Source organism: Eublepharis macularius, chromosome 11 (assembly GCF_028583425.1).
Source record: "Eublepharis macularius isolate TG4126 chromosome 11, MPM_Emac_v1.0, whole genome shotgun sequence".
NCBI lineage: Eukaryota > Metazoa > Chordata > Lepidosauria > Squamata > Eublepharidae > Eublepharis > Eublepharis macularius.
Window position 1 is genome coordinate 73776403 of NC_072800.1, and position 15403 is coordinate 73791805.

Genomic DNA, 15403 nt, shown 5'->3' on the forward strand with positions numbered 1-15403 from the left:
TAATGGAATTTAAGTTCCAGAAACACAAGCTAGCAGTTTCCTTATGATGTTCTTTCAGAGTTATTCAAGCTATTAGGTAAAGACCACGACCCACCAACTCTTACGGATGCTTGCAGAACTTTTTTACACAGTACAGAGGGAACGGATGACCAATATTTTACTGCAGCAGGAGCCCCTTGTACCTCATGGGATGTGACTTCGGAGTGAGTGTCCCTCCACACAGAAAACAGTTCTGCTCAACTCGTTCCTTCAACATAACAAGAAGTATTTTTACAATGCAAAACATTCCTGCCATTAGAAGTGTTACTACCCAGATCCAGGTTTACCATTCGTTGAGAATCAGTTCCAAGTCCCAATGAATCCTTTATTACATACGTCTTAGTAAAATGCCTAGGATCACAATGTTAAATGTCAAAGCTTTCAAAAACACACTGGTGTATTTTGATATCTATCTAGAAATGTCAGAGCAAGGCTGTTTCATGTTACTCTAGAAAGTATGGGTCAGATTGAGAGGTTCTGTTCCATTAATGCTGGGCCCTTCTTCTGGCACAACGATTTTTGCTCTAGCAGAAGAGGCGTGTTGTGCTGGTAGAATGTTCCTTGCACTGAAGGAACACTCCAGAGTTAGCACACTGAATGTCTTGGATCTAACCCTGTATAAACAAGTTCAGTACATAGACCTTAGTTACTTATAGGAATTTCACATTTCAATTTCATCACAAATGTCTGCTTTTCTTCAAGCCTTTTAAGTTTTTAGAAAACGTTGCTGAGATAAATAATAAGCAGTTACAGGTTGCTTCAAATATAGAAAACTACAGAATGCAGAGAAAAGTACAGATCTGATTTAATCTTTTATTTAATAAATAACTTCCATATAGCACTGTAAAAAGTGAACATTTGTTAAAATCAAAGGCACTTAAAATAAGAATGTGATAGGACAGAATGGTCAGAGGCAAGTATACATGACACATCAAATGACAATATATATCTTGACAGTCATGTTGTCTTAGCTACACAGTAAAGGCAAATTTACAGCCAAAACTGAAAGAAAAATCAAGTTGTTTTGACAATCTTACACAAAATGCAACCAAATACATAAAAGGTGACAAAGCATTAGGCTTTAAACTAAGAAAGCATTTTTTAAAAACAAGTACACAATAAAATTAAGGCCTCTATGCATTTAGAAGATGTCCTGGTACTTCCACAGTACCAAAGCCCACAGACTGAATTTACAAAGTAAAATTCTTAGGTTACTGTACAGTAATGGCATAAAAATTGCATGATTAAAGCTATTGTTTCCGACCTGTTAGTCCTCCTATACACTCTGTAACTTTTTGACAGTTTAAAATGCTTAACAGCTTATTAAATTGTCATTTATATCATGATTTCCATCTCATTCAGCTTACTGTATCCAACAAGGTAAGTCTTGAGGCAGACACTCCATTATTCACAAGCTAAAGAAAACTTTTTAAGTTTCCAAGGAATTATTTGGCTTGCTTTAACTGTGCAAGCCCCAGCCCTGATGTACCTATAAAGCTAAAACTGGTCTAATATTAATACTTAACGGGTAGGCAGAGCCCCTCATACTGATTGCTTTCAGCCATTTCACTCCAGTCATGGGAGGGAAAGGTCAAAAAGGCACCATGTGACCTTAGCAGAAAGGGCTATGCAGTCTCAAGTTTTCTGTCAGTCCTCTGGCACTGATTTCACACATAAAACAAAAAAAAAAACCTTCACAAAAAATAAACTCATACTGTACATTTAAAAAATCTGCATAGGAAACAAATCTACATGTAATGTAATGAATTAGTAAATTCATTGCAGTATTGCCCTAAAAAGCTAGGTTACTGTGACTACAAAATTGCTACATTGCATACAGTGTTGTGAAATTACAAAGCAATTTTCATTTTCCCTCATATTTCGGATTGACCACAGTTGTCACTGCACTCTTGTATATAGGATTTTCACCCTAGAAGAAAAAAAAACACAGTTTATTAATATTAAAGATTAAGAAACTGTGACAGATTATACATCTGAAATATTTAAGAACCTCTATTTGCAATACTTGAGGGTGCACACAAATATCTAGAGTTCCATGTGCAAGTTAGAGACTGCATTCCTGCACCAGATTTTGGGATTCAAACAAGCAAAAGCAAGTACATCTTTTAAGAATTAGTTAAGATTCTTAAGCAATTTCAGGCCTATTACATATTTATGAATATGCAACAGTTTAAAGTATTGACAGTTTTAAAATTCTAGCACTTCAATCTGCTAAGGATGATATGGCATTATGAACACTAGGAGTTTACATTTTAGGGATAGGCTGCTTTACAGGGGCTCCCTACAGCTCTCAAATAATATGCATTTAAGTTTATACAAAGAATATAAAGTACACTTAGCCAGTGCAAAATAAATACTGCCTTTATAAATCCATCAGCTACACACAAAGGGGCTGCAAAAGTCAAGATGCAGGCTTCAAAATTCAGTATTGAGAATGTGTTCTTAATATTATAATGTAACTATGGTCAGTGTCCAAGAATTGCTACATATTTATTCATACACACATTCAGCTTATTATGCTACACACAAATTAGTCAGAAGGGGAACACAGCCATTCCCATCCTCAGCTATTCATCTGCAGAACTAGCAAACACCAAAGCAGACAGAATTGAGGGTTTATTGCTCAGGCACACAAATCCTGTATGAACTAGCTGTACACAACAAAAGCAGATATATGCTGTAAAAAGCTATCCCAACTATATGGATATATTGTGAATTTTGTTACAACAAAAAATACTACCCAATTTTGAACTGGGTTACAATATCCAACATCAAGGTACTGCTCTCAACTGACTTCCAGAGATGTGAGTCTGAATGTGCGTAAAAATTAAGCTTTACCACATTGGATGAAAACACAAGTCTACTGACTTAACACACTGTTTCCAGTGCCAGAGATACTGTTTGCACTCATTACAGAAAGCCTGTTATAAACCCTCTAATTTTGCAATTATCAGTTTGTCTGCATCAAACTGGTTTGTATATACATCTCGTCAAAAGCATGCAAAGCCTTTATACACACATGCCTTGGAAGTTTGCTTATGGTAAGGCTTAAAGTCATACATTAAGAGATACTAATAATGCTTATAAGCTAGACAGTGAGAAAGCATATTAAAGTAAAAACAGCTGCTTGCACTGAGCACTCTCGCTAAACATTTTACTTCACAAGAAAGCAGCTTCTTAGACGTGTTTGCTTTGCTTCTGTCATGTCTGAATTTTAACAAAAGCCACTCAAAAAGGCAAAACAGAACTCACGGCCAAGCTGCCATTTTGCTATCTGAAAAACTCAAACCGCATGGGACACAGTAACACAACTGCTACACCTAATGGCAGCACAGAAATAACATGGGTCTGGTGATGTCCTTCTGCAAACTGAAAATATGGAAGCAAAGGATACTGCCAATACTGGGAACAGAATTCCAAAACATCTGGACCTCTTACCTAGCTGTTATCATGTTGCAGCTGAGATTCAGGTGGTAAACAACTGCACACTTGGAAAGGAACAAAACTAGCAGCTTCAGGGATGCTTCATATCACGAAGCAGCATCAAAAGATAGCAATTAACTTATGCTTGTTCTTTTAGCACTATGAGGATCATAGGCAAACAGAATATGGAAGGCCCACATTATAGGGTCAGGTTACGCACATCTCCACCTCAATGATGAGCAAGTTTCTCTCACATTTTCCTAAATTCCTGAGTGACACCCTCTTTCAGTGCCTCCTGGTTGAAATCCCTATCTACAAAAATTCACTTTCCCTTACTGAGCAGTAGAGAAGATGAATGAAATGGTCTTACTCTATATTATAGAACTGCAGTTAGTTTCAGGTGGCTAGCTGTTTTGGTCTGCATTAGAAGAAAAAGAATCACCTGAAAAGAATCACCAGGTAGCACCTGAAATGGCAACAAGTTTTCAAGAGTGTGTGTGTATGTGTGTCCGCATGTGCGTGTGTGTGTGTAAGTGGGAAAAATTATGCGAATCTCAAAACATGAGAGTGCGATAGTGCCAACAGCAGAATAAAGAGGGAAAAGAAAAGGATGCACGAGGTAACAACATAATTTCCCCCCTATACTACCAATCCAAAATTATGCCCTATTTTCCTAAAATGCAGAGTATAACCCAGCTGAGTTAAGCACTTTCATCCTACTGATTTCAACAGGAAAGCTCTAAATGTGTGCTTAACTCTTCCCATGGGGAAAAACTGTAAAAGGTTCTAAGCTCTGGCTGAACCATATCCATACTTTACTGGGAGAATACTACACTTTCCTTTTACCTTAGCATATTATTACCTCTATATAAAATGGGGCATTTTCTGGTACCTCAAGGGTACTGCTCTTCTTACCCTGCAGAGGGCACTGGAGAAGATTGGCAGAGGCTGAGAACTGCCCTGCTTCTTAGAGGTTAGGGGGGGGGCACTGAAGGCAACAAAGCCCCTGCTATTGGCATTGTGTGTGTGCATGTGCATGGAGGCAAATCATTCAAATCTTACTAAAAAAACCCAATTTAATATAACCGTAACTTCAGTTTGGACCCTATCTTCTCCCACCTCATCCAAATTCCATTCTATAATTCTACAGCCTGAGGCAACAGTTGGTAAAGTATGCAAGATTCAAGCGGTAAGTTAGTTAATGGTGCATACAGGTAATCTGAGAGAAGTGACATGCACAGCAAAAGAGACAGAAATGAAAATACGAACTGAGACTTAGAGACCAGCTTTACGTCCATAGTTTGGATTCTTGAAATTATTAATAGGACTCTTGTATATTGGATTTTCTTGCTGAAGGTAGAAAAATGGTCAATGTGGGATAAAGAGGAGACTGGAAAATACTCAAAGGCAGAATCACAGTAGTTGTGCTGTATCTATATAAAATAGTCTAATCTTTGAAGTCAAGAGTTTCATTGTGAACCTTTTAAACAGAAACTTTGTAAAGCCCCAAATTTACTACACATACAGCTGACATGAACTAAGTATGTTAGCATGTTGAATAATTTTCAACAGTTATTAAAGCCTCTTTTAATGGAAGCTGTATACACTGTGGCTAAAAGATGAAGGATGCTCCCATTGGGCTTCACTGATAATATTACCTCAAAAGCACTACGTGCACCTAGAAGTCTTAAGTGAAACAGGCATAAGATGAATACTTGTATGTTCCAAGTCCAAAAGTCATAATTTAGCTTTACATGGATTGCTGAGCAAGAACTCTAGTGAAAATGTAATCCAACACCCTGCTTTCTTCATTCTATGGGAATGCATACTTAAACCATCTGAAGAGCAACAATACAGCCACTTCAGTTAATTCAGATCCTTACTCACCGCATCCCATTTGGCATTCATCTTTTCCTTCTCAAATTTTGCAAATTCTCTTCTGTCATGAATTATCATAAGCAGTTTCCAAATAAGCAATAAAGCAAGACCGATAAGAACAATTCCAGCAACCACACCAGCAACAATAGGAATGATGTCAGGGCCAGTTGGGCATTCTAGGAAACAAGTAATTGAAGCACAGTTTCAATGTAAAATAAATGCTATGAAAACACAGACTGAGGATTCTAGAATTATACATCAACCAAAGAAATGTCTGAGTAATTTTCTGCTTCCCTTTTGAGCTTAAGTTATCGATAAAAACATTTGATTTTATAATGTAACAAGTGAGAGGCCCTATAAGAACCGTTGGGGGGGATTAGGGAGGTACAGTGGGCTCCTTGCCTGCCCACTGTTGCCATCGCTGGGCCCGGCACAGATCACAGTATCAATGGTGATGGTAGGAGCTCACCCCCTTGCTTTGCCACAGATGCGCAGCTCCCTGTAGCTACCCCCCCCCCACCGGTTCACAGTGCTGGAGTTCAGTGGCAACAACTCTCCATCATGGCAAGTTGTCACCTCATTGTCCTCCTTGTCTCTGTGGGTGAGAAAGCAAGTTGCACGGGTAGCTAAAGCACAAGTGGCATCAGACAGAGGAAGGAGGTGCCTGTTTTCCATCAGCCTGCTTCTAGCTTCACTGTGGATTCTTGCCACCTGAACTCTGCTACTGCAGCAGCAGCAGCTCAGTCTTCTTTATTTGGGGCTTCTCCTTCCCACTGCTGCTGTCTCCACTGGGACCTGTGCGCCTCCCAGCCTCCACCGCCTGCCCTGCAATGCTCCTGGCTTCTGCTGCTGCTGGTCCCAATCTGGTGCATTTCTTTCTTTGGAGGAGGTAAGTTGCACACATGCAGACAACGCACACTTGGTTTTGGGGTTTTTTTAACTCCCTCCCATGCAAATTTCTCACTTTTCTCTGATGGTAAAGTCAGCCACTATTTTGGTGTATAGAAAGATTCAGGTCCAGTAGCACCTTAAAGACAAACTAAATTTCTAGGGTATGAGCTTTTGAGAGTCAACGCTCTCTTCATTAGAACTAGACCTGAATCTTGCTCTTCTACTACAGACCAACATGGCTACCCACCTGAAACTATTTTGGTGTAGTGTGCCCCTTACTGTGCAGAAAGAAATTGCTGAAAATTCAATGAAATATCTACCAGGACTTTTCACAACCTCAAATTTATCAGGATGTCATGCAACAAATAAATGGTACTTCAGAACCATCCCTGAGCTACCATGCATAATATTTGTGTGAAAACAAGCTTCTCTGAGGGATTTCCTTTACAGACAGACACCTTGCATTTAACAGCAGCTATGGGTGCAGTATTCCTTGCTGAACTGGATCACGTGGAAACCACCGAGTTACAGCAGCTGTCATTTAGCATCTGCAGGAAGCATGATTCTAGTCGCCTGAGTCTCCAGAACAGACTTGTGCCAACCACTGATTTGCATTATTTCAATGCCTGATGCTGCACATAAATATTTCCAGTAATAGTAAGGACCATTATAATTGAAGCATCTTCAAACTCAAGAGGAAGCAAAGCCATCATCAAGCTGTTTTCTTGTCTGGAATAGTAACTATGAAAATATCTAATATTCAGCTCAGGTGCATTGTTTTGTGTTTTAGCTGCACAATAATTACTAACTTGCAACCCAAGTGACAGTGAAATATATGTTAAATTATAAAGAGCACATGGTTAAATTAAGAACAGGAAAAGATCCATAACACAACAGAACGGTAATTGTGTTCCATGAAGTTTTCTAAAGCACCATCCATATGAAGAGTAAATAATACCTGGTGTCTTCACCACATGGACAATGGCTTTTTTCGATTCCACTGAGTAGGTGAAGTAAAACCAGCAGTCATCAATATCCTTCTCTTTGCAATGACTCTGAGCATCAAAGTCACCAGGCTGTGGCAGCTTCTCCCTGTGGTCTACCAGCGTCATGTTAAAATGTGAACACTCTTCATCACATTTATCTTTCTTTTCCCCTTTGCCAAAAGCTCTGCACTGGACACAGTCCCTGTTGATCATCAGACACACTGCCCGTTAGTAAAACATTATTTTAATGCCCACTGCAGGATGAAATCTCAGCAGTATTTAAAAAAAATAAGTCACTGGGTATGCAACTAAGAAAACAATGTTATACTTGATTGTACGAAAGTATTTTTCAATTTTGTTCATTTTAAGTATAAGTATTGCTTTTTACATGGAAATGTAAAAAGCCAAGTTATATGGTGGGCTTTTAAGGGAAAGGGTGTTCAGTTTGCTGCATTTCTTGATCTTTGGTACAGTCCTGTGGCTTCTCTTTTTGGCCTCTATTTTAATCTACAATGTTTTCCTTGCCACATGCTTTTGCTTCATGGCTTATTTAAGTAATGATTTGATATAAAACAATTCAATTAAAACATATAAACAATGGAGGAGGGCCATTAACAGTTAATTCATAGGTCGGAGGTAACGTGACGGCATGTAACACAGGCAAAGTAACAGTTATTGGGGGTATGCCAAATAAAACAAAAAAAGTCTTCACTTGCTGGCAGAAAAAAATGATAGAGGGAAACAGACGCATCTCCCTGGGAAAGAGTTACGAAGTTTTAGTGCCATGACCAAGAAGGCTCTTTCTCAGGTTGCCACCTCTATCTAGCTTAGATGGTGGCACACACAAAGCCAGACCGCTGGATATGACCAGATTGGACAAATGGGAGGTGATCTTTCAAGTGACAGAGAGCTTTAAAGGTCAAGACCAGCGCCTTGAACTGAGCATAAAAACTAACTGTATGTAAATGGAACAAGACGGGAGTGATACGGTCCCTATGACCCACTCCAGTCGACGTTCTTGACCAATTATAGCTTCTGGACAGTCTTCAAGGGGAACCCCACATAGCATGCACTGCAATGCAGCAGTCTAGAGCAAGGTATTTTCTGCTCAAGAATTGCTGCAGCTGGCTCACCAGCTAAAGCAGGTGAAAGGCACCCCTGGCCACCGCTGCCACCTGTTTATCCAAACAGGAGGCCTGAGTCTAGCAGCTCCCCTGAGCTTCGAACCTGCTCCTTATACATCAAATTATCACAGCAAGATCCTTTGGGGTCCAGCTTGACAGTTTGTATCTATCCAACAAACAGCTCCTTGTACAAAAACTAAGCGCTTCAAAGTTCCAATTTTATACATCCTTAAGAACAAAATATATGGCAATAATAGTAAACTATTTTATTTGTTCTCAATTTCTTTTTTGTTTTGCATTTGCCATTTTGGTGTCCCCCCCTTTATATTTTGTTAATGTGTGATTATATAAAATACAACACCAACAACAGAACGAGATACTCTTTTTAAAAAAAGCCTTACTTGTGCTCTGCACAGACTCCAGGACAGGTCTGACATAACTCACAGGTAGGACCCTGAAATTTGGAATCAGTGCAGTTGCAGACACCACACTCACAGGTCCCTCTGCCATTGCAGATTTGCCCATTAGCAGCCCTGCAGGGGGTCGTATCCAGGGGACACTCGCAAGCGGAGCCTGTGTAGTTTTGCCAACATTCACATTCACGACATTTACATTCACCGTGTCCTACAGAAACAAGGGAGGAGGGAGATAAAAAGAAACTCTATAGCACCAAATTTCAATGTAGTATGAAATACATATTTTGTGGCATTAAGAGTCTTTTGTAGATTTATAATTAACCACAATATATATTGACATTTGAATAATTTTACTGCCCAAGTCTCTCTACACTGTGTAATGTGAAAAATCACTGTTAACCATGAGCAACGGTTATGAGCTCCTGTGGAGAATAAGGGGTTACATCCTGTGGATCTGTTCTAACATGCTCTTTTCCCTGGCACAAAGAGCCTTCCCTAACTGAAGGCACCACTGTTAGTGGAATAATTTAAACAGTATTTGTTTAAATAGCCTGCTCCTGGACTATTTTAATGATTTTTTTAAAAAGCATTATTGATTTTATGGTTTTTGACTTTTAATGTATTTTTTGAATGTTGTTAGCCGCCCTGAACCCATCTGTGGGGAGGGCGGGGTATAAATCAAATCGATAAAATAAAGTAAATTTACGAGATCCAACTAAAGACCAGGACTTGATTCTTAGATTTGGATACTAAGCAGCACAAATGGAGTCACACCAGAGGAAGAAAACTTCCCTGTATCATTCCTCTCACTGCAGCCTCCTTTCCCTCTGGAGAATGCATTAGCAGTGAGCAAGGCCAGTGCACTGTAGGACTGGTAGTTGGCAGGTGCTTCTAATTTTGAAACAGCCAATGCCACAGGGACTGGATGGCTAAGATGCAAGCATCTCTGAGCTGCACGCCTCATGTTAGCATCCTCTCCAACAATGCCACCCCCTCTCTGTAGCCTCTGCACTCTCATTCTAACACCTAAGCGGCTGCTGGGAGGAGAGCAAGCTGGTCACACACAGTACAACCACCACCACAGCAGCCTCCCAGGAAAAGAGGAAGCTGGCCACAGTGGGGTGGTTTTACTCCCCTTTCTTCATGACCAGCTTGCTCTCCTCCAGGGCAGTCTCATTTTCTTGCATGAGCTGATGTACCTTATGCTAAGAAGAGTGGAAAAAAGGAGAGAGGAAAGCCCTTCCTCTCACTCCAGATACCCAAGTGCTGGTTACAGTTCAACCGTGGTGGAGGGAGACAGCCCTACTTGCTCAGAGCTAACTCTGGTAATTTAAAGGGTTATAATCGTATTTAAAAGGAAGAGTTTATCTTATATCATTTTAGGTGGAGTGCCGGTGCACGGGGCATACAGCAGTCATGTGGCTCTTCTGATTGATGGTAATTAGGAGTATGGCTCTCCAACAGCCCAAAGTGAGACCCACTGGCATAGATCCTTTCCTTCTGATGTGTACTGGATTCTCTTCTGACTTTCTCATGGTATTTTCAGACTTGTCATCTCAGCATTTGGAAAGTTCACTTGAAAGAAACTAGTTACCTCCACAAATCAAGCCATCAGATCGATCACAGTTGAAGTTATCACAATGGCAAAACTGGCCAGAGTAGATTTCATTTGGGTTCTCTCTTATCTTGCATACACACTGTCCACAAATACATTCTCCATTGTTGCTACATATTTCTGTACTGTTTGGGGGTCTGCAGGTCCCTGACATATCTTCACTGTTTACTTCATCCATGCTGCATTCACAGTGTTTTCCAATACGTCCTGATTTACACCTAATAGGAAAACAAAGGTATCCATCACATGCCTTAAACAGTGAAATCTGAGTCTTATATAAGCATTCCTTCTTATCTACATTCAAAACAAATATTTCAAAGTAACCATTTGTAATTGCAAGAGACAGGTTGTACGGAAAAGATTAAAAGGTTCATCCTATTACTAGATGTTCTGAAATTCATCAACAATAGCTTGGAGTAGCTAATGAATGACTGCACCATTACTGCATTGCACCTGCAATTGTACAAAACCCATCACCAATGTCAAATGCTTGTTATAGAGGTAAAATAACAACCGAAATAACCACTAGGGAGAGCGGCAACAGCAACTGCAATGTGGCACTGTAGAAAGTACAATGGAGTTGCAGTTTACTTTTCAGTGCCCTTTGCTCAGACTAACTGGGTTTTTGCCCCCCCCCCCCAATAGCCAAATACTCTGAAGGGAATTTAAGGTGTTATCAGCCAATATTTTGGAAAAAATCTGAATATGTTTGGGGGTGAGTGGTAACACTGTGGATGTGCCTACACAATGGCAGCAGTCATTTAATACAATTTTCACTTTTGAACTGGGAGATTCATTTGGATCCCCCCTCCTTAGTCTCTTTCTCTAATGGTGGATTTGCCAAGGTTGGTTCAGGAGAAGGAAAGGATAAGAAGGGGGAAGACAAAGGATAAAACAGAAGTAATAAATAGGAGGAGGAATAAAGAGGTGCAAGGGAGGGAATGGGGATGTGGGCCAGAAACCAGCAAAGGGAAAAGACAAGGCTGAGAATGTAGCAGGAATACGGAATGCAGCAGTGGAAGAAAAAAGGGCTGAGGGGAGGTAGGAAAGAAGGTCGGTACTTGAAAATGGGAGGGCTGCAGGGATGAAAGCAGACAAAAAAAGAATGATCTGTCATAAATAGGGAACTGGAGAGAAAGGACACTCTCAGGACATGCCGAGTACCGGAGCTCAATTTGAACATATGAAATAATGCTACACGAGTGAGAGTCCTCTGACACCAAGGTTGTGGGGGCGGGGGAAGAGAAGGCTTCTAAGTCAATGGAGTCCACTTTCCAGTGAGATCTAAGATTATCAGTTACAAGCAAACTGTCTCTTTAATTGTTGAAAAATTGATTTCCGCAAAGCTCGTTTGATGATAATCATCTTGTTCCCAATCACAGGCAAAAGAATCTTGTTATTTTAACAACAGAAACACTTTATTCTCTGCTACACACTTTTTTGAGGAAAAACAGCCACATTCATAATTTTGTACCTGCAAGCGCCACACTCAAATGTTCCATTATGGCAGAGTGGGCTGTTGGGAATTCCTTCATTGTGACATTCACACTCACAGATGAACTCCAGCTTAATTTCTACCTCTTCCGTGAAACCCAGGGGTTTGATTCTAATGGGTTCACTTTGCCCCTTTTCTGGACACTGGTGGGCTGTTACTTTAATCTCAAACTTAACCTGTAAGCAAAGTAAATGGATTGTTACTAGAGAGGGGTACTGGCCACCAAGATTTATGAAAGCATCAAGGTTTGCACACTTCTGAACCACCCAAAAATCCAAGCCGCACTCCAGTTCCCGAGGCTCCAGAAATTACCTCATCTCCAATTGAAATGTTTGAACATTTCCTTCCTTCATCTCCTGTACCATTCACTCCATTCTTGCAAAAAGATTTATATTCAATTGTGACTTCTTTTGGTAGTTTGTTGTTTTCCAAAATAACTTCTGAAGACAATGACTAAAAAAAAATTGAGTTATTTGGTTATACCATAAAATATCCTTTTAAAAAGGTTTTTAACAAAACCTATGCAAACAAAAATGATGCATGATGGCAGAACTGGCAACAGCCCAGCTGAGACAGGGTCTGTCATGCCTGTGAAGAGACCTCCGGCCCCACCTCAGATCCATGGTTCTGCTGCCAGAGGCCTCTGCACAGGCGCTGCAAATGCCTTCGCTTTCCTCTACAGAGATTCTAACAAACAAGCTCACTGGCTCAGAGGTCTGCTGCTCCTTACCAGACCCCAGGATTCAACAGCAGCACTGTAAGACGGAGTGTGGTACAAAGCACCTGGCACTCACTTTCTCTCAAAGTTTATTATATTCAGTTTCCAGATCAAGACCTCAGCATCGTAAATACACTCAGGGGTAATCCAGCTCTATTATCTCCACTGGCAGTAGCATTCAGAGGCAATGAGACGGTTTCCTCTTTGCAAACTCTTCTTAGCTTGAGGGAGAAACAAAAGCTACTTACTAAAATGGACTTACATTGTACGCATCAATAATCAGTTGAATCACATTACTGGAGTTTGAAGACAGTGTTCCTACTGCAGACTTCGGAATCAAATTCTTCAGCTCCTTTACATACGAAAGAAAGCAACATGAAATTAAAATCACTCCCATCACACAGACTTACTGAAAAGCGATATAAAATTATGAATGGTCTCAAAATAAAGATCAAACATTTTGGTTTTTTGTTCTGAAACTTGCAAATGAGTAATATTTTAGATCAACCCTGTCTGCATAACTGAAGAGCTAAAGGATAGCTTCTCTTATTTGGGTGGTGATAGGTTAATCCCAATCATATCCAGAGTTTTGGCTAAATGGGAGTGCTAAATAATTTAGATAGATCATCAAATGCCCATATTGGGAAAACAGTGAATCTGCATAAATGGTGGTATTCTACTGTACTGCAAAGGCTTTCTCTTATGGAATAGTTCCCAGGCTACATGTAAAGTGAGCTAATATGGTGTAGTAGTTAAAGAGTCAGATTACTATCTGGGAAACCCAGATAGGAATCCTTGCTTTGCCATGGAAGTTTGCTGGGTGACCTTGGGCCCATCACACACTCTCCCTCTAACCTTTCTCAGAGGATTGTTATCAGGATAAAAATTGGGTTGTTCTGTCACCAATATGCAGATGACACTCAGCTCTATCTGGTGCTTCTTGATGATGCCTGGCAGGCTGTATAAAGTGTGAAAGAGTGCCCAGTGGCAGTTTTGATGTGGCAGTGGGCTAATAAATTGAAGCTTAATTATGACAAGACAGAACTCCTACTGGTGAGTGGAAGATCAGACCTGGAGTGTAAGACGTCATCCATTCTGGAACAGGTCCATAGTCTGGGGGTGCTCTTGGACCCAGGCCTACCAGTAGAGAAGGAGGTGACAATTGTGGCCAGGAGTGCCTTTTACCAGCTTCAACTAGTTTGCAAGCTGCAGCTTTTCCTGAGCAGAAAAGATCTGGTGCATGTCCTGATTACATCTAGATTAGATTACTGCCATACACTCTATGTGGAGCCCCTTGAAAAGTGTTTGAAAACGTCAATTGGTTCAGGATGTTGACTGGAGTGGGTTGTAGTGACTTTATCACTACAGTCTTGACCCACCTACACTGGCTTCCAATCTGTTCATAGGCACAATGCAAGGTACCTTTGAAGTCCTATATGGTTTGGGACAAGCATATGTGAAGGACCACCTACTCCCTTATGAACCTGCCTGGACCACTACAGTCCTCTTCCAAGGCCCTGCTCCAGAAACTTCTGATTAGAGGCAGGGAGACTATCTATTCCCTTCTGTTGCTGTCTTCTGCTAGAGAGTGAAGACTTCTTTGTCTCATCTGGTGTTCCCTCAGTGATCCCCTCCGTGCCCAATGTTTTGTTTTTATGTTTTTTGTATGTGTATTTTAGCTCTGGTTTTAAAGATGTGTTTTTGTTTGGTTTTAATGGTCTTTAATTTTTATTCTGTATGTTTTTAATCTGTTAGCAGGAAGGTGGGGGTTTAAGTTCTATAAACAGATAAAATGGAGGTCAGAGGAATAATGACAGCCACTTCAGGTTCCCACCAGGGAGAAAGGCAGAGTATAAATGAATTAATATATATTTTCCATTTAATATTTACCTTGTAAACTGGTTGAAATTCTTGTGTTACAGCAAAAATTATCTGAATATTATTGTCACTTAGTTTCTGAACAAGATGAGCTATGGAGGGATAATCCTGTAGAATAAAGTTTAGATGATGTTAAACAAATAAGTGAATTCTTATGCACACGTTTTATCAAATTTAAAATCTTACACATTTTCCCCCTTTAACTTTCTATACAGGAGTAAATCAAAGTTACTTGAAAATAAACACCCCAGTTACTCTTCTGCCAGAAACCCTTCTGCTCTTTGGATAAAGATCAGTATACTTTAAGATACATGAAATTCAGGTCTAAATAGGGAATGGAATCCAAATCTCCCTAGATCAAAGTTCAACTCTGCTAACTAGCTAGTCCTCAGTGGGCCACCAGTATTCCTTTTAAAAATATTCAAAGAGCCTATATAAATTTGTTTCTTCCTCTCTCAGCATCCTTTCATAGATGAAAAGTGTTATGCTGGAGTTGGCTCAAGCAGCCACATCTATTTCAGCTAACCCCCTCTTTATTTATTATACCCTTTTAGGACATACATTTATACGAAGCAAAGCACCATTAAACATGCTTACATAATAATGGCTCATCGTGTACATGTCGTTATCTAAATGACATTGTCCATCATTTGGTAAAACAATTCCACCAAGTTTCCCATCTCCAGCAAAATGGAATCCAGCATCCGTGGAAAACACCAACAATCGAGTGACGTCCTTCCGCCATCCAATTTTTTCCTTTGGAAAAACCATTGTTGTTTTTCAAGGCACAGTATAGATAAGCTCAAGGTAGCAGACAAAAGCGAAAATGAAATGATCAGCAAATATTTCTGCACTCATATTCTCACACATGAAAGGACCTGCATGAGAGGGGAAATCCTGTTGGTCCCTAATCCCTCGT

At 40.1% G+C, this 15403-nt stretch overlaps 1 protein-coding gene across 2 annotated transcripts in view; it reads right to left on the reverse strand.

Annotated features, from left to right (window-relative positions):
• Positions 1 to 838: 838 nt before the first annotated feature.
• ITGB1 (integrin subunit beta 1) overlaps positions 839 to 15403 on the reverse strand; it is a 42897-nt gene continuing 28332 nt past the window's right edge. The window contains exons 7-17 of one of the 2 annotated variants that reach the window (XM_054990896.1): positions 15082 to 15240; positions 14497 to 14592; positions 12869 to 12958; positions 12201 to 12341; positions 11868 to 12064; positions 10373 to 10611; positions 8764 to 8986; positions 7211 to 7440; positions 5371 to 5537; positions 4753 to 4833; positions 1880 to 1969 (exon numbers count right to left, since the gene is read on the reverse strand). In XM_054990896.1, coding sequence (XP_054846871.1) covers positions 4759 to 4833; positions 5371 to 5537; positions 7211 to 7440; positions 8764 to 8986; positions 10373 to 10611; positions 11868 to 12064; positions 12201 to 12341; positions 12869 to 12958; positions 14497 to 14592; positions 15082 to 15240 — 1617 coding nt within the window. In that variant the 3' untranslated portion in view covers positions 1880 to 1969; positions 4753 to 4758. Of the gene's footprint in view, positions 1970 to 4752; positions 4834 to 5370; positions 5538 to 7210; positions 7441 to 8763; positions 8987 to 10372; positions 10612 to 11867; positions 12065 to 12200; positions 12342 to 12868; positions 12959 to 14496; positions 14593 to 15081; positions 15241 to 15403 lie in introns of both variants that reach the window. The other variant, XM_054990897.1, reaches the window with a different exon arrangement.